Source organism: Danio rerio, chromosome 4, assembly GCF_052040795.2.
Source record: "Danio rerio strain M-AB ecotype USA chromosome 4, GRCz13ab, whole genome shotgun sequence".
In the NCBI taxonomy this organism is placed as follows: Eukaryota; Metazoa; Chordata; class Actinopteri; order Cypriniformes; family Danionidae; genus Danio; species Danio rerio.
Genome location: NC_141024.2, coordinates 37657995 through 37677522, shown reverse-complemented (window position 1 = coordinate 37677522; position 19528 = coordinate 37657995). Strand labels below are relative to the sequence as shown.

The 19528-nt window shown below is 38.6% G+C and overlaps 3 protein-coding genes across 3 annotated transcripts in view; 1 reads left to right on the top strand and 2 right to left on the bottom strand.

The window, feature by feature from the left end:
- The window catches only part of LOC141381693 (uncharacterized), an 835171-nt gene that overhangs the window by 23754 nt on the left and 791889 nt on the right, over positions 1-19528 (top strand). The window lies entirely within an intron of this gene.
- The window catches only part of zgc:173705, a 129939-nt gene that overhangs the window by 19839 nt on the left and 90572 nt on the right, over positions 1-19528 (bottom strand). The window lies entirely within an intron of this gene.
- LOC147844847 (tripartite motif-containing protein 16-like) lies at positions 4587-8213 on the bottom strand. Its single transcript, XM_087249659.2, has 3 exons — positions 8040-8213; positions 7356-7402; positions 4587-5202 (listed from the first exon to the last, which is right to left on the bottom strand). The coding sequence occupies exons 1-3, from the start codon at positions 8198-8200 to the stop codon at positions 4676-4678; spliced, it is 735 nt and encodes a 244-aa protein (XP_087105785.2). The 5' UTR covers positions 8201-8213; the 3' UTR covers positions 4587-4675.

The following is a 19528-nucleotide window of genomic DNA, read 5'->3' as shown; positions in this document are numbered from 1 at the left end:
ACTTACTGCAAGATTATGAAAGATAATATCTTTTAACAGTTACAAGAGGAAGTGGTCCTGTCCTTCTAGACCAGTTCTCAACCTATGCCTATGAAGTTCTCAGTGTATTTCAGTATTTCAGCTTGTGGTTATTTTTGAGTGAATACATTTTGAGACATTGTATCCCATTGTGTTATTCTTTGACACAGAAGCTGAAACATTGTACTTGCCAGTGACTAAAGGGTTCCTGGTGCTTTCAAACTCTTTCAATGATGAATCGGATGAATCTTTCAGTATAGGAAATTAATTTTGAAATGAACAGTGAAAACTTCTGGAAGATAAATTCTTTAAACCGATACAAAGAGAGTGGTGCTTTTCCTTTCAACCTATGCCTATAAAAGTCTCAGGGCATTTTGCAACATTTCTGCGTGTGATTCTTAAGTTGGTACAATCGATACATTGAGTCAAATTGTGTCATTTTTTGACACAGAATCTGACACATTGTACTTGTTTTGGCTCTGGCAAACTTTGTTTCCTAAACTATTCACCTTAATAACTGAAATCCTATTTTATAATATTATTTTCTTCTCGGCCAGTTTATTGTGACCCCTTATGTTTAAATAATGTTAGTTTCCCCTATGAGCATTTCTTGTCCAGTGGATTCAATTTAAAAGTTAGCTTGTGTTGCACAGCAAATTCATTGGTGTTAAATTTAAAGTGTTGTGGTAATTCAGAGTAAAGTGTTAAAATTCTAGAGTCCTCTCGGCGTTAGAAGCTGATTTGCCTCCTTGTCACACAGAGTAACATGTATCTACCTTTGTAGAAAACCCTTGTATTTGAGAAACTAATCAGAGTGTCTGAAATCTCACCACACCCTCATTCACCTGGCCCTTAAATTAGTCAATTAGTTTAGTCCACTAGACAGAGTGAATGACCACAAATAAGTGAATTCAGACACCTGCTGTTGAACACCTGCTGTTAACAAGCACAATCACTGAAGGAATAAGAAATTGAAGGAAGAAATAAAACTACAGACACAGCCTCACACCAAACCAACTGAATTAAAACAGAGGATTAAACAACTCCATTAAATAATAGCATAAGCAGCTTCACTGATTACAGTTTGACTTCATTTCTGTAAGAATATTTGACAATGAACAGAGGTTTATATTTTTTTATTAACAATATTTCATTTGACCTCACCATCATGGAGATCAGAGGCTACTTATTTAAGCTCTATAGCAGTCTAATGTTTCTCTGACTGCTATAGCCGTGTTTCTAAAACTCATCAGCTATAGCAAGAAAGGTCAAGAGAAACTATACTGTATATGCTTAATTGTTATAGATTTAATTTCAGGTGTTAATTAAGTTAATTCATAAAGATATGCAAATATAATTGTATTAAAGCTGCATGGGACAATAATACTGGCAGTCTGCTGCTCTTCATAGAAAATTCAACAAACAATTAGGATGCAATTAATAATTAGAGTGTCATGCACTAAACATTCAAGCTCCAGCTTGCTCTTTATGACACACAGGCATCAAGAATCAGGACATGAACCTCAACCGCGGTTGATAAAAAAAAAAAAAAAAAAGCTGCATAGTTCATGCCGCAATGCATGCTGGGTGCCAGCATAGTACAAAGCTCCCAGCATGCATTGCAGCATGAATAAATTATGCAGCTTTATGTTCTTACAATCTCTTTCTTTTCCTTTATTTTGTGTTGTTTTTGGGAGGTGATATTTCAGTAGAGTGTTTTATTTTACTTGATTTTTAGTGTTTTTGTTTGTCACCATCATTGAGATTCAAAGACTAATTATTGATGTCTGTGTATTTTTGACTTCTTCCATAGATCAAACATTCTCATTGTAAATATTGTTTTTATTTTATTGGAGCTTCAGTGGTTTCATTTATGTATATCATTTATTTCTCACACATAACTAATATGATACTGAATTAGAAAACAAGTAGGAAAGGAAGGCTATGTTATCATTAACAATCTCTTCAGACTGACACTTTAATTTTCTTTCAGCTTTCCATGCTATATGTATAAATAGTGTAATTAACACTAATTATAGCAGCCAAAATAAAAGACATTTATAGTAAGAAGTTGAAGAACCTGACTAAAGCAGACTCTGTCCTCCATCATGGTGACTTCAAAGGAACAACGGAAATTTTATTAAGAGCTTTTGTTCACATGACAGAAATAAAGTCAAAGGTCAGTAATAGGTGAAGCTCCATGATAAGTTGTTTAATTTGATTAGTTTTTTTTTTTAAAGATGTTGAAAAATAACATTTTTTATTGTGTAATTTGTTTTATTTTTATTGATTATTATTTTATTTAGAGTTTTTTTTTTCTCAGTTGATTTCATCTTTGGTTTTGGCTTGTGTTTTTCTTTCCTTCAGTGATTCTGCTTGTTAACAGTTGTTCATCAACAATTCTCAATCCTCCTTTAATTAGACACTTAATTGTCTCATTAACTTCATCACTGTCTGAGTGTTCAGCCCTCTGTAGTGAGGACACTAGTGAGGATTTTGCTCTGGAATTTAAGGCTTACGTGTGTTCGAATGAAAAATACAGACTATGGGATGTATTTTTAACAGAAATATTCTGGAAACGAATGTATTTACGAATGTAAAATGTTGAAAACAGCAGATTACTGGCAACCACTGCTGCCAGTATTTTGACATACATTTAACAGATATTTTACACAATAAGAGTTTGCTAATTAACACTCTGAGTGTTAAAAATCTTAACACTTTCAAAAGTGTTATTCTAACTCTTATAGTGGTTCCCATATAAACACTGAGGGAGTGTTAATTTTAACTCTAAGGTAGTTAAATCTACCAAATCTAAAATTTGCAGTGTGAGTTCGATAAAAAATACAGACTGTTGAATGTGTTTTTAACAGAAATATTCTGTAAACTGTATTTATGTTAAAAACAGCAGATTACTGGCAACCACAGCTGCTGGTATATATTTAAAAAAAAAAAAAAAAGAAAGAAAAACAGCAAAGCGGTTTTTGTGTCACCATTGTGGAGGATAATAGCGTCTCTGTTCAAGTCCAAGATGAACTGAGAAAATTTGATGTTATGCTGCATCTTCTTTTGTTTAAAGGTAACTGTGTAGTTACTAATGCAGTTAAAATCTGTTTGCTACTTGCCATCATACATGAAAACATTATTGCATCTAAAGACTTTACATTTTTGTCCACTAAGCTATGATTTTGTAAAATAAACAATGTGTTAGTTTATGAAATATGGTTATTTTTTGTAAATTTATACAGTTATATAAAACTTCCATGTTTTTCACAGAAAGATTCTGGTAATCACAGCTGCTGGTATTTTTTCGGAAATTTAACAGATATTTTACACAATAAGAGTTTGTTAATTAACACTCTCTTGGTGTTGACAATGTTAACACTTTTAAAAGTGTTATTTTTAACACTTATAGTGGTTCCCATATAAACTCTGAGGGAGTGTTAATTTTAACTCCAAGGTAGTTAAATCTACTATCTAAAATTTGCAGTGCAGTACAAGTAGTATGCAACCATTGATGATCTTTTGCGTGGCACTATTAGACACTCAATCCATTCTGCGTGCAGTATTAAGTAAACAGATTAAGGATAGAGATGACATCGTCTTCTCCACACATGCAGACTGCCTATTATTGCAGATACAGAACAATACTTTGCAATTTGTTTAGAGTCTTTTTTACTGAGTCCGGCAATTTGTAGTCCCCTCACACACAGTTTATGAACGTGCCCTAGGCTACCGTAAATTAAAACCACCAACTTTGTGTTGTAGCCACACACTTTCAGAGCATTCACTAATGGTTGGTATTTCAGCATTTTTTCTGAATAGCACAGATCCATGTATGTCAAAACAGCAGCCTACTTCCATATCAGAATGTTTTTCAATACTTCATCCACAACAACAATATCAGGAGTGTTTGGAAAATCTCTAATGACAGTACTCAGAACATGTGCATTACTGCTCAATGATGGAAACCAGTTCATTCGTACAGTCTTGTTAGTGTATAGTGCTCTGTGCACACTGACTCTGTCAAGCTCTTCAGCTGTGATGTTCACAATGCGATCGTGATGTGCGATGTACATGCCTTTGAACGCGGGGCAGCCGTTCATTATGTGTGCTGTTGATTCCACCATTCTATCGCTATGTAATAACCAGAAGGGCTTGTGGTGTTTCAGGTACCACACAGACAGATTAAACTTTGTAGGAAGTGTTTGTAAACGAGCTCTAATGACAAACTTAAGAATAGTGTGGTCAATAGCGGGGTTGTGTAGCGCAGTGTGTGAGACAGTGTGATCCACGCTCTGCAGGCAGGCCACACACAGGCACAATCAAACACAGACTCTCTCTTACACACACACACACACACACAAACACAGATACTCTCTCGCATGCATGCACGCAGGCAGACACACACAGACTCTCACACACACAAACATGCATGCACACACACAAATACAGACTCTCTAAAACACACACACACATGCACACACTTTCACACACAGCAATATACACAGAGCACTGAACACATGCAGACATACATGCACACAACGATCTCTTTTTCTTACACACAGACACGCACACACACACACACACACACACACACACACACACACTGCTGACTGCTCCTGCAGAGGATTCTGGGTAAATCTCTTATTAGTCTTCAGCTCAGTTTCACTGATGACCCAGGATAAAGCCCAAACCCAGGGCAGAGCGGCTCGGTGAATGTGGTCTGGACTGAGTGGATGAGGGTCATTGTGTCTCTATAGATGTTGTAGAAGATCAGAGTTCCTGCACTGGGATCCACAAACACTCCTATTCTCCTGCTGAGCGGCTTCACTGGGAGATCAGTCTCTGTGTTGTTGTGCCAGAATGTGAAACCAGGGGAAGAGCAGCGCAAACTCCAGGACTGAGCATTAAATCCAAACTCACACTCATCACCTCCCCCCTTCCTCCTGATGCTCTTATATGACACTGATATACACACACCACCATCTCCACTCCAGTCAATCTCCCAGTAACAGCGTCCACACACACTCTCTCTGCACAACACCTGACGATAATAATCAAATCTGTCTGGATGATCAGGATACGGCTGATTCTCTCTCACACTCTTCACCTCTCTGTTCTCCTCAGACAGTTTGAGTTCAGTGTGTGCTGTGTTTGGATCCAGAGTGAGGAAACAGACATCTGAACACAAGAACACACACATTTATAACCACAGCTGTGTGTGTGTGTGAGAGAGAGAGGGAAAGTGTGTGTGTGTGAGAGAGAGAGAGAAAGAGGGAGTGTATGTGTGTGTGTGAGAGAGAGGGAGTAAGTGTGTGTGTGTGTAAGCGAGAGAGGGAGAGTGTGTGGTGTGTGCGTGTATGTGCATGTGTGAGAAAGAGAGTGTGTGTGTGCGCATGTGTGAGTGTTTGTTTGTGTGTGTGTGTGTGTGTGCGTATGTGCGTGCATGTTATGTGTGTGTGTGTGTGTGTGAGAGAGTGTGTGTGTGAGCGTCTGTGTAACTAATTACAAATACTTAAATTACTGTAATTAATTTTTCTCAGGAATTGTAATTTACTTTGTAGTTTTATAATTATGTACTTTTACTCTCACTACTTTCCTTCAACCTGCAGTCACTACTTTATATTTTCTTGTCTATGGGAATTAGAACAATCAGTCCTGTGAGTCCTGTCCAATGGATTCACACATAAAAGGTAAATCACCTCATAATGAACTACTTCAAGACATGTGCACTTTACATTGTAGCAAACTGTTTGGAAGCATTAAGTGTCCGAGAAATCTTTACACGCATTGACACAGAGACTGTTTAGATCAGGGATGCCCAAACACAGGCTGTTTCTTAATTCAAAGAACACAGAGAACGGACTTGTGTTCTTGTGGAGACCGGTTTTGCCAGGTGTCCTCGGAAGAACGAACTCAGGAGACCACAAGGGCAGAGAACACGTCCTTTGAGAAATGAGATGCTGCATTCTTCATGATGGTCACGTGACCTTCACGCGTTTTAAATGGTAAATTATTTTAACAGTACAGCACTCATACAACGATTTACCCCCCCCCCTTTTTTTTAAAGATATATACTCTGCATAAAAACATTATAAATATACTCTGCACAATATAAATAAAACTGATTTGACTACAAATTTCAGCAAACAAACACCCTTAATGTGTTTATTCCTTTATTAAGATGTCCATGGTAATGTTTACCTTCACCGTTTCATTTAAGGAAACTCCTGAGGTAAACAAGTTAAATCTCTAAACTTAAGTAATAAATGTAAATAAAATGCTGCGCTTCTCACCTCCAGTCGCAATGACTTCTGGGACTTCTAGAGCGGGTTCGGTGCTCAAATCTGCATCGGTGCATCCTTGATATTAAGATCACATCTGGGAAGTTTCACGCATCCTCTGTTCTTGCAGTCTTGAGTACTGGAACTGAACTTTGGCAGCTGATGATGAAGTTACACGAGGACGCAAGACCGCTGAAGAATGCATATTGAGAAACAGCCACAGTCCTGAAGGGCCGATGTCCTGCAGATTTTAGATCCAACTTGCCTCAACACACCTGCATGGATGTTTCTAAAGCTTAGTATGAGATTGATTAGCTACCCCAGGTGCGTCTAATTGGAACTAAACTTTGCAGGACACCGGGACTCCAGGATATTTACTGTATGATGACCGAAATGGCCTTAAACCCCCAGCAGGCACACGATGTCAACATGCCATCAGATTGAAATTGTACCCTAAGGTCCTAAAGATGCTGCATTTTGTTTGGAATTGAAAATCGGGTTTACATCAGAACTCAAGTCAGCCCAATATCACTATCCAACGTCCAACCTAAAACCAACCAAATATCATCAACGTCTAATGATGTTACAGCTTGACTTTGTGTCGACATTACCACCATGACATCTATCAGACGTTGAATTTTGGTTGCCATAACTGATGAATAAATGTCAGTATTTGACATCAATAGGATGTTGGTTTAAGATGTTGGCTCAACATTGGATTTTGGTCAATTTCTAACGACCTAAAATCAATCAAATATCAACAATATTTGATGTCATTATTGGACATCAAAATAGTGTTGTCCTTATTTAGTGTTGTCCTTTTTCAGTACTCTTTCCACCACTGATGTGAGTGTGTGTGTGTGTATGTGAATGTGTGTTAGTTAGTTAGTTTGTTTGTTTGTTTGTTTGTTTGTTTGTTTGTTTGTTTGTTTGTTTGTTTGTTTGTTTGTTTGTTTGTGTGTGTGTGTGTGTGTGTGTGTGTGTGTGTGTGTGTGTGTGTGTGTGTATATGTGTGTATGTGTGTATGTATGTGTGTGTGGTCGGTCCTACATTTGCTTGGCCCTGCTGTAATCCGCGTGTGTCCTCCATGATCCAGACTGTAAACACACACAGATGGAGAGAATGAGCTGTTTAGTTTCCCCCTCAGCTAATAAGCTAAAGCTAGCACTGAGTTGTTCAGCTACACGCTCCAAACTCTTGAGCTAAAACACACAACACTTGTTGGTTGTGCCGGGATGCACAATGAATGTAACACAGTGCGTTCTTTTCCTCTGCTGTTGGTGAAGCGAGCGCAGATACTGCTCATGTTGATGGAGACACCCTGCTGCAACATTCATTTATTACAGTGATCACACTTAGCTTCGCCATCGTTCTTCAGCACATGCAGCCTTTGAGCACATGTTGCAGTCCATCTCTAAACTATGTTCAGATTATTAAAGCTGCTCGCCAGCGCCCAAGTTCCTGACAGATTAGCAAGTGAAAAATACACATGTGTGCACAGAGAAGAGGAATCCAGATGTTGATTTTAGAACAAGAGTCTGAACATTAATCCAAGTGTCTGATTCCATTCATTGCTCTTCATAGACATGACTGGAATACTCTACAAGCTGTATCTTCTGTCTGTCCTCACCCCATAACCCTCACAGAAAACTGAAGCTGATCACAAAAGAGCTTTCTAGTGTCTTTTTAAAGCTATTCAGTGTAAAAGCACAAGGCCAGTGCTGCTCCACATACTTGAGTTTGTCCAGTGTGTAGTTTGGATCCTCCAGTTGTTCAGAGAGCAGCTTGACTCCTGAATCTCCTGGATGATTGTAGCTCAGATCCAGCTCTCTCAGGTGTGAGGGGTTTGAAGTCAGAGCTGAAGACAGAAAACCACAGCCTTCCTCTGTCACCATACAGCCAGACAATCTACAAACACAGCAATAGTCCACATCACACAGTTGGACAATCACACATCTCTTTGTGTTGTTAAGATGCTGACTGCTGTTTCTGCTCATGTCAACAGCAGTGATGAACACACACATCCTGATCAGCTCTATATAGTTTATTTTAAAACATTATATGTGTGTTTTGTAGATGATTGACTTAAATGTTACAGGTGCTGAGCTGCTTATCTAGGAGGATGCCCAGCACAAACTTAATGCAGCGTCACACTCTCCTCCAGCCCTACATCACAGCATCATCAAGACACATTTATTAACTACTAAAACTGTGGACAAGCAAATGGTATACAGCCTATAGATACTGTCTAGCCAGTGCTCAAACTAATATGTGGGTAATGTGTTGAGGCCGCAGCTCATGATTGGCCATCCGCTTCTCTTTCGCTCACTCATTCCTTTCCAAAGCGTGTGAGGGGGTCTAAACCTCAGATTATACTCATGAGCAAAAGGCCCGATCTCTCCTTCACATGTCTGGAGGTTTGTTTGCTTTATTTGTGTGTTAAAGACATTCTAGATGTCTGTCAGCCTGTTTCTGTGGGTGAGATGGAGCGACAGACACATGAAATAAAGCTTTAGCATATGTATTCATCTACAATCTAAAGGGAAGTGTCGTGTTGTTATTAGACCATCTACACTTACAGACTGGGCCGACATTTACTTGATCACTTCACTAGATTATCTTTAACTAATAATGAGGATTATGTAATCTAATCAAATCCACATCGCTCAGCCCAAATCAGGTGTCCATACTTTAAAGATGTTTCCTAAATTTGCAGATCTCAGACATACATTATATTATATCACTTTCACTGCTTTCTAACCAGTGCGAATGCTAACTCTTATGTTTAGGATGGAACATGCTAGCAGTTAACGTTAGCTAGCTCTCAGCTAAACATCACCTCTACTAGTTTAGCTTTAGCCGCCAGGAGTCTTAAGAAATAGAGCGGTGTCCCACATGTGTCTTAGTGACAGTGACTGATGCGCACTTGAACAGGGCACTCATTTGGAGTAGGAGCAATATAACGCAGCCACATACAAGTGTATCACACGAGAGTGTCAGTGCCCATTCTAGACTCACAGTGGATTTAACAGTGATGTTTCCTGTTTTCCAGACAAACACACTCAACCAATGACTATTGCTGGACCAAGTTCATGTCTGAATATTAGCGAGTACTAGACTATAGAAAGAAACGTCTTGAGTCTGGACTCAAGTACTACAGCCCTGACAGTCACAAACTTCAGCTTGTAGATCAAACTTTACTGTATGAAGAGAAACAGAACATGACCTGATCTTCATTTGTATATTATATTGTGGACGATGATGTAAATAAACTAAAACAAACACAAACCCGCTCTCTTAATGTCTCTTTCACCAGCCTGACACTCACATTCACACTGATGGAGCATTAGGGGACTTTTATTCTGTCAGCTGAGAAACACCTGATCAATAATCATGAGCGCTGACTCTTCTTCACACACAGCCTTTCTGACAGAAGATCTTCAGTCAATATATTGCTTCATGTGAATGAGTAATCAGGGTTATTTTCAGATGCATGTGTAGTAAATACATCAGTTCACCAGGTCTCTTACAGTAAACTGCTGAATACATGCTTATAGTGTGTCTTCATATTATTGTAGTGGTTTAGATCAGTGGTCTTCAACCCCCAGGCGTGTGCTGGTGCGTGGATCAATCAGTACCGGGCTGAACAAGAATGAATTATCTTTAAGTTGGCAGATAAAGAAGCTGCATTTAAACTGGATTTGTGGAGACAGCGCGTGAACAGAGGCATATCGAACGCGTTTCAAACATTAGCGCGGATTTTGTGTGAGACTGAGCCTGCGCCCTCACTTACCAAGCTGCTGCACGATCAACAGTCTTCGCTGATAAAGGAGTTTGAGAAACACTTTCGCATGTCGAGATGTACATGATACTGTATGTGTGTGTGCTGGTGCCCACGGGCTGTTTCACAGGCACATGCAAAGCTTGAAGGTAAACAAACAACGGCTTATCATAAGCATTTTATCAATAATTATTTATACGGTTGGCATTAAAGTGTAACGAAAATGGCTGACCCGACACATAAATATTTAGCATTTTATTCCACAACCAGCCAACTTTGCCCAGAGAAGGCTCGAAACCTGATTCCAAGGTATTTACGACCCAAAGGAATGTGCCATGCGGCTCTAAGCACAGGAATGACTGTTTAACACTGTTTTCATGTAAACTGTACTCTTTATGTTTAATCATATGTTTTGCAAAGTTTCCCTTTCTCTTGTAATAATATTTTTTGGTTTTAATACCCTTGCATATAATGTTTAACTGTACCTAGGCTAAGCATCCTCTTAAAGTGTTCAAGTTTTGGCTTTTTGAAAAGCTTACTCGCTGTACAAATTGATCGTTGACATTTTATTTTAATATGAGTGCAACATATTAATGTTTTAAGAGACTTTAACATTTTTGTCCCGATTTACATAAAATTTGCCTATGCAAATTATTCTGCCTCAGACAAAGACCAATAAATTTTATATTCCAGAAAGTTAGCTTCTAATTGGTCAACTTTCCATGGAGGGTGGATCCGAACCTGCCCTATAAAAGTTGAAAACCAAGCTAAACACCTGCTCTTCTTTGCTCTCCTCTCTCCTCTTCGCTCTTGGAATCTCTCTCTGTTCAAACTCAACCAGGATCCTCACTTCAAACACGCTGCCTGGAAGCTCCCCCCTCTCTCTCCCAACTCCAGGCAACCCCCCCCCTCTGGAAACATGTTGTTTTGAACTTTCATCAACCCTCTACAACTTCCCCAGACTGAGAAACCTCCAAGAAAGCAGGCTGAAACCCAGACAGATAGGGTTAATCGGACCGGGCTCGGACAATTCACCGCCCAGACTGCTTTTTGCCGCTTCAACTTGAAACTACAACCTCGTGAGGAACAAAGATCAGCCAACCAGCCACGTGCTTAACAACGGGAGCTCGGACACCACGAACAGACTGCAAGTATCTCCTTTCTCCCAACATCTAAACTGGTGTGAACTAAATTACCCCAAAAGAGACAATAGAAGGGTTATATTGAATTTGATTACGTTTGGTTGCTTGGTTTGTTCTTACAGACTCATAGGTTTTTCCCATCATTACATCTTCTCATCCTCTGCACGTTTGTTACTCTCCCCTATGCTTGTATGAATGTGTGTTTGTGTTAGGTGTTAGTTTCTGTTAGATTAGTCAATAAAGTTTAATTTTGTATAAAGAAAAGTGCCTGTGCATATTAATGAATCTAATGTCTTGAACTTTGATCTTGCTACCCTGCTCAAATTTTCTGTTAATAGCATCGCTGAACGATTCGTTTGTTCGGATCAAAAGAGTCTATTCATTTGAAGCCCTGTTCAAATGAATCTTCCTCCCGCTAAGCTAGTCCGCTATATAATGTTCCAGAAGGTAAGGCAAGGCAAGGCAAGGCAAGGCAAGGCAAGTTTATTTATATAGCACATTTCATACACAATGGCAATTCAAAGTGCTTTACATAAATAAGAATAAAAGAAACAAGTAAAATAAAAATAAAAACAAATAATAAAAATGCGTAAAAACAAAACATAAAAACAGGTAAAATGTGATATAAAAGAATGAAGAAGAAGAGAAAAACATGATAGTGCAATCTGTCGGACGCAGCACAGTGCTCATTCAGTAAAGGCACAGCTAAACAGATGTGTTTTCAGTCTTGATTTGAATGTGCCTAATGTTGGAGCACATCTGATCATTTCTGGAAGCTGATTCCAGCAGCGGGGGGCATAGTGGCTAAAAGCCAATTCACCCTGCTTTGACTGAACTCTTGGAACTTCTAGTTTATATGATCCTAATGATCTGAGTGATCTGTTGGGTTTGTATTCAGTAAGCATATCTGTGATGTATTTAGGTCCTAGGCCATTTAGTGATTTATAGACCAGTAATAATACTTTAAAATCTATTCTGAATGTAACTGGCAGCCAGTGTAAAGACCTGAGGACAGGTGTGATGTGCTCTGATTTTCTGGTTCTGGTTAGAATTCTGGCTGCAGCGTTCTGGATGAGCTGCAACTGTCTGACTGTCTTTTTAGGAAGACCAGTGAGGAGTCCATTACAGTAATCCACCCTGCTGCTGATAAAAGCATAAACAAGTTTTTCTAAATCTTCACTAGAAACAAAGCATCTGATTCTTGCTATGTTTTTGAGATGATAGTATGCTGATTTACTGACTGCTTTGACATGACTGTTGAAACTCAGGTCTGACTCAAGAGTCACACCAAGATTCTTGACCTTATTTTTTGTCGTTTGACCTTTAGTGCCAAGGTACGCATTTACCTTGAGAACCGCATCTTTGTTTCCAAACACAATCATTTCAGTTTTCTCTTTGTTTAACTGAAGAAAGTTTTGACACATCCAATTGCTCATTTCATCAATGCATTGGCAGAGGGTGTCAATGGGGCTGTAGTCCTTAGGCAGTAAGGCTAGGTAGATCTGAGTGTCATCAGCATAGCTGTGGTAGGAGATTTGGTTCTTTCTCATTATTTGGCTCAGAGGGAGCATGTAAAGGTTGAACAGGAGAGGTGCCAGAATCGAGCCTTGTGGGACTCCACATGTCATGGGTGTCCACCTCGACCTATGGTCACCTATACTGACATGGTAACCTCTACCTTCAAGGTAAGATCTAAACCATTTGAGGACCGTGCCAGAAAGCCCAACCCAGTTTTCCAGCCTATCCAGAAGTATGCTGTGATCGACAGTGTCAAATGCAGCACTGAGATCGAGCAGTACCAACACTGTTATTTTACCTGAATCTGTATTTAGGCGTATATCGTTGATTATCTTTATAAGAGCGCTCTCTGTACTGTGATGTGCTCTGAAACCAGATTGAAAATTGTCTAAACACCCCCTGGAGTTTAAGAACTTGTTAACCTGGTTAAAAACAACTTTTTCAATGATTTTGCCAATGAAAGGGAGATTTGAGATTGGCCTGTAATTGCTCAATAGGGTGTTATCCAGGTTGCTCTTCTTCAAGAGGGGTTTAACAACTGCAGTATTAAGTGAGGTTGGAAAAATCCCTGAGAGAAGTGAAGCATTTACCACTTTTAGACGATCCATTTCTAAATAAGTAAACACCGTTTTGAAGAATGATGTGGGGAGCGTGTCAAGACTGCAGGTTGATGTTTTCATAACTTGCACAATTTTTTCTAAGATTTTGCCGTTAATTGCCATGAAATCAGACATAATGTCTGATTTCTTAAGTTGTGGTTGAGCTTGTTTGATATCGACACAACTTGACTGATTGGATGAGCTGATTGCCTTTCTGATATTATTGATCTTATCAGTGAAGAAATGAGCAAACTCATTACATTTGCTTTCAGAGCTCACTTGGAATCCGACTGGGGGGGTTTGTGAGTCTCTCTATCGTTGCAAAGAGTGTGCGAGTATTATTTAAGTTGCTGTTTATAAGGCTTGAAAAGAAAGTCTGATTAGCAGTGTTTAGTTCCATATTAAAGGCATGAAGACTGTCTTTATAGATATTATAATGGACTACTAGTTTCGTCTTTCTCCACATACGCTCAGCTTTTCTGCACTGTCTTTTCATCATTTGTACTCTAGGTGACCTTGTCCAAGATCCCTTTTGCCTGCCAGTCATCTTCTTGACTTTAACAGGAGCGATGTCATTTATGACATTCTCAATTTTAGAATTGAACAAATCAAGGAGAGAATCAACAGAATCTGCAGATATACTTGGTGCTAGCGATATGGCCTTCATAAACTGCTCACTGGTGTTCTCATTTATGCATCTCTTTCTGACAGAGACAGATCTGTCTTTAATAGCTGGAGTGATCAATATATCAAAAAAGATACAGAAATGATCAGATAGTGCCACATCCTTAACAACAGTTGATGAAATGTGTAAACCCTTAGTTATAAGTAGATCAACAGTGTGTCCACGATTGTGTGTGGGTCCTTGAACATGCTGAGTCAGATCAAAAGTGTTAAAAACAGTCATCAGTTCTTTTACAGCATTGATTTCTGGATTATCAATGTGAATATTAAAATCCCCAGCAATACTAAAATAATCAAATTCAGAGGTTACTATTGATAACAGCTCTGTAAAATCCTCAATAAAAGCTGGAGAATATTTTGGAGGTCTGTAGATAATGATCAGTAAGATGCGTGGAGCACCTTTTAGTGCTATACTCAGATATTCAAAAGACAGATAGTCACCAAATGACACTTGTTTACATTCATACACATCTTTAAACAGGGCAGCGATGCCTCCACCTCTCCTATTAGCTCTGCAAACAATCAAAAAGTCAAAGTTTAAAGGAGCTGCTTCATGCAGAACTGCTGCGCTACAACTGTCATTTAGCCAAGTTTCAGTTAAAAGCATAAAATCAAGGCAATTTGTGGTGATAAAATCATTGACTAAAAGAGACTTATTGTTGAGTGATCTGATATTTAAAAGCGCTAACTTAACAGTTTTAGCTGTTTTTCCTATAGTAGTCTCAGATCTACATTTAATAGACACCAGATTTGAATGATTTGCTTTACGGCCTAATGAAGTCTTTGGTTTTCTGTCACTTAACACAACACATATCTGCTTAGAGAAAGCTACAGACACACTGGGTTCCTGCTTGTTCTGAAAACATTTGATAAAGACACTGTTATCTAAGCAGGTCCCCGACACACATCACAGAGAGCTCTTGTGTTCACCAGCTGAAGATGGGGCGTTGTTGTTTGGGCCTTGGCGGTGTGATCGGAGGGCTCTTCCAGGTGGGCTCATAGGTGGTTGTGGAGCAGGCCGCTTTTTGGTTGGTAACTGGGGGCTTGCGGCAATGGAGTGTGAAAGTTTAGTTCCAGCATACACCTGTTCCTCCATCTTTTTTGAAAAACCCAAGAGTGGTGAACATTGTGACAATGAGAACGTGTCCGGTGACAGAGGCTGTGCATCTGGAGATTCTGTCTGCAGAAATATGTTTTCCTGAGGATCATTTTTGAGTGACGAGACTTGATGCTGTTCTGATGCGTCACAGTCTGCCTGTGTTGAGCAGAGGGCAACTGATAGTGTCTCTATCAACATTGGGTGTTTTGGCTGCGTGGCATTATCACTGTCCTTGGGTGATTCGTCAGCCACAAGTCCACTCAGGAGCTGATTTGAAGTCCTGTGGTCATCCGGACATTTGCTAGGTGTGTGTTTGCAATTCAGTTCAGTGGCATACACAGCTGATGGATGATTGAGGGAGAAAAAAATATTGTCCTTTAGCACCTTTGCACCAAGCTTGTTTGGATGAAGGCCGTCTGATGTAAACAGCTGTCTTTGGTTCCAGAAGAGATTGAAGTTGTCGATGAAATTCAGTCCTTTCTTGTTACATGTTTTCTGTAGCCATACATTTAGACCAAGAAGCCGTGAAAACATATTTGTCCCTCTTGCAGGGAGTGGTCCACTTATGAACGCCTGAACCTTCAATCTTTCAGCTGTTTCCAAGAGCTCACAGAAATCTTTCTTGAGCAGTTCTGACTGTTCTTTCCGAATATCATTCTTCCCCACATGGATGATAATCCGTTTTGCCATCTTGTGCTTTTTCAGAATTTCCTCAAGTTCTTTGTTTACATCAGAAACTGTTGCATGAGGAAAGCAGTATGTCATTGTAGATCTGTTCCTGAAATTCTTGATTATTGAATCTCCTACGACTAGTGTTCTTATCTCAGGTGCGATTGGAGCAGAATGCCGCTGTCTAGATGGCCTTGAGCCTCTGTTCCATGCAGAATTAGTTGCTGAATCATGCGATCTCTGTCTGACTGCATTTGGGGATTCTTCACCCATATTACTCAAAACTTCATATCTGTTCTGAAGCTGTATTTGAGTCCGAGCTGTATTTGGGGTAGAAGACGCTAATGCGGCAGCGTATGATCTGACCCCTCGAGTACCCTTTGGTCTCGCACCTTGTTTATGCCAATGCTCATTTTCAACAGTTCTTTTCTGTTTTTCTGTGCTCAAAACAGTAGCAGGAACAGATTTATGGGACTCACCGGCTGTGTGCTGAGAGAACCCATAATGAAGCTGAAGTTCTGGTCGGATCGCAAGCAACTTCGTTTCAAGAACTGCAATCTTTTGTAGAAGTTTGTGGCAGTTTGTACAGCTTGTTTGTTTTAAGACAAAACTGTTTATTAAGTGAAATGAGATTGTGTAAAATAGGTTTGGCAAATGATGCAAGATGTAAAGTTTGTAATGAAGAAGATGAAGGTATATTACATTTGTTTTTTAAATGCAAAGAGTTAAAATGTTTTATTGGAAAAATTAAAGAAATGCTAAGTGAAATGGGGATTGAAAAAAATTTTGTTGATGAGGAATGGGAAACATTATTTTTATTTGGTTGGAAAACAGATGGTAAAAACACAAGGTTCATAAACTTCATTTTAACAGTTGCAAGAAATGTGATATGGAATAGAAGGAATATTGTTAAACAAAAGAATGGCAAATTGTCTGTGTGTAAATTGTTTCAAAGAAAAATGTCTGAACTGCTTAATGCTCTTTTCTATTATTGTAACATGAATCATGTATTTAAAAAAGACTTTTTAAGTGGGAATACATATGTTCAGATGGCTTTATATAATGTAAATGTATTATTACCTGAATGTAACTGTTTTTAATTTTTGATATAAAATATAGAAAAAAAAAAAAACACATGTTACCAAGCTTTTATGATGTGTTTAATAATGAAGTGTATAATGTTTTAAGTGGTTTAAAGTGGAAAATGCCCAAAGAGGATGTTATTTTATGAAGAATGTTTATTTTAATGTATTTGTTTTGTGAAGTTTCTTGAAGTATTTAAATAAAAAAATAAAAATTAAAAAATTAAAAAAAGAAATGCCCGATCTCATCTGAACTCGGAAGTAAAGCAGGGTCGGGCATGGTTAGTACTTGGATGGGAGACCGCCTGGGAATACCAGGTGCTGTAAGCTTTTCGAAGTCCTTCATTTGGCAGCTGATAGACTTCCCCGTGTCACAGCTTCGCTGCCATTATTTTTTCTCGCCTTCAAGGGCATTGTTTCTGTCGGTGCTGTGTCGACGCTAGCTGAGCTGCGTCCTTCCCTGGTGCTGCGCCTGTTTAAAATGGCCAACGCTTGACAGCCTCTTTCGCTTACGGCCATACCACCCTGGCAATGCCCCCTTGAGTTTGACTGAGTCATTGCTTTCAAGGAAGTGTGAGGTGGCAGTAGGGAGAGAAAGGCTCTCCCATTTTGATTTGCTTTATTGTTTTTTTCTTGATTTTGCTTAAATTAAATTGTATTAATTTTGTTTAGTTTTAGTTAAACCCCAGACAGTGTTATCTGTTTGGGGTTAAAACGTTTTGAAAGGATGGACACTTTGGTAAAGGAACTGGAACTGAAAATGGACTATGGCAGCATGGACAAAGCTACTCCTGAAAACAACAATTCAAGAGATTCAAACAACGGCATCGACGATAATGACACATGGGCAACTGTTGTGGCAAGAAGGAGGAAAAATAAATCAGACACAAGTAGAGAAGGAAGTGGAGAAATGCAACAAACTAAAGGTAAAGCAAATGCTGAACACTTGGAAAATAGCCAACAAACAAGTCATACAAATGAGATGATAAACAAACTGAAAAGTCAAGCTAGATTTCAGCGACAATATAAAAAAGAAACAACTTTGACAATGACTGTGAAAGGTCCTGAAAATATCACCGTAACTATGATTATAAAGGCTGTGGAAGATAAGACTGGAATCGGAAAATTGTTTGGACTGAGGAAAAAATCCAATTTTGACTATGAACTAACTATGGAAAATGAAACAGACTGTGATCACTTAATGGATGGACTAATGATTAACCAACAATTTTGTGAAGTATCAAAACTCTGCGCAACTGAGAGAATGGTTTCTTTTTTGAACTTACCCAACTATATTCAAGATAGTGAGATTATCCAAAAGCTGGTGGACTGGGGAGTCTCTCCTATTCTCCCACTGAGAAGAAGATATTATCCAGGAACAACTGTGGCTGATGGAACAAGGTTTATCAGGGTGAAATTTCCAAAAGAAGTTATGAGTCTTCCTTACAATGTAAAGTTTGATACAGAGGAAGGACCAAAATATTTTAGAGTCATACATGATCAGCAGATAAAAACATGCAGATTATGTGGAAGTGCTGAGCATGAAAAAAAAAGACTGCCCACAATTTGTGTGTAGAGAATGTCTGGAGCAGGGGCATTTTGCGCGGGACTGTAAAGCCCCACGGTGCCAAGGCTGCAAAAAGACAATACTGTGGTGCAGATGTGAATCGGATGAGGAAGAGACTGAAGTTATGGAAACGAACAAACAAATGGAGAAATCAAGCAATGAAGAACAGGAAGAGGAAGTACAGGAATTACCACCGGATGATTTGAATGAACAAGTAGTGGAGCAGGCCATGAGTGAAGAGGATGAAGGAGATGCAGCAGAGACTGAGACACAACATCTAATGAAAGACGATGGACACGACATGGAAGAAGAACAAGGAGCAGCAGGTGAAAATACAGAAAGCAGAATTGAGGAAGAGGTAAGCGATGATGATGATGATAATGAAGAAATAAATATTGGGACTAAAGACAGAACAATAGACGGCATAAACAGAAGACGGAGAAAAACTGTACAATTGAATATTCAGCAAGTGCTTAAGAAACAGAAATTACGAAAGGAAGCAAAAGCAAAACTAAAAACTGACAGAACTGATCTAAGATTTTAGATCATAAAAAAGACTACAAATGATTGATGATTTGTTTCATTTGGATTTTCTTTTGTTTGGATGGCTTGTTTTCTTTTATATTTCTAATGAACAACTTATGTTTGGTTTCAATTAATGTAAGAGGGCTGTCATTCAAAGTGAAGTTTGAAAATGTAATTGCTTTAACAGAAAAATGTGATGTTATATGTATACAAGAGACTGGATGGAATGAAAACATTGTTAAAGATTTAAAAAAATGTTGGGATGGGGAAATATTGTATAATATTGACCCAGATAAGAAAAAAGGCATGGCAATACTAATTAGAAGGGGAATAGGATATACATTTGATGTTTTATTTAAAGATAATTATGGAAGGATTTTAACTATTAAAATTATGAATAAGGATGAAGAAATAACAATATGTAACATACATGCTCCAAATGAAGACTTAGAAAGAGTAACTTTTTTAAAGATCTAAGTGTTTTAATGAGTGGATGGAATAATGTTATTGTTTTAGGAGATTTTAATACTGTTTTAGAAAGAATAGATGTAGATGAT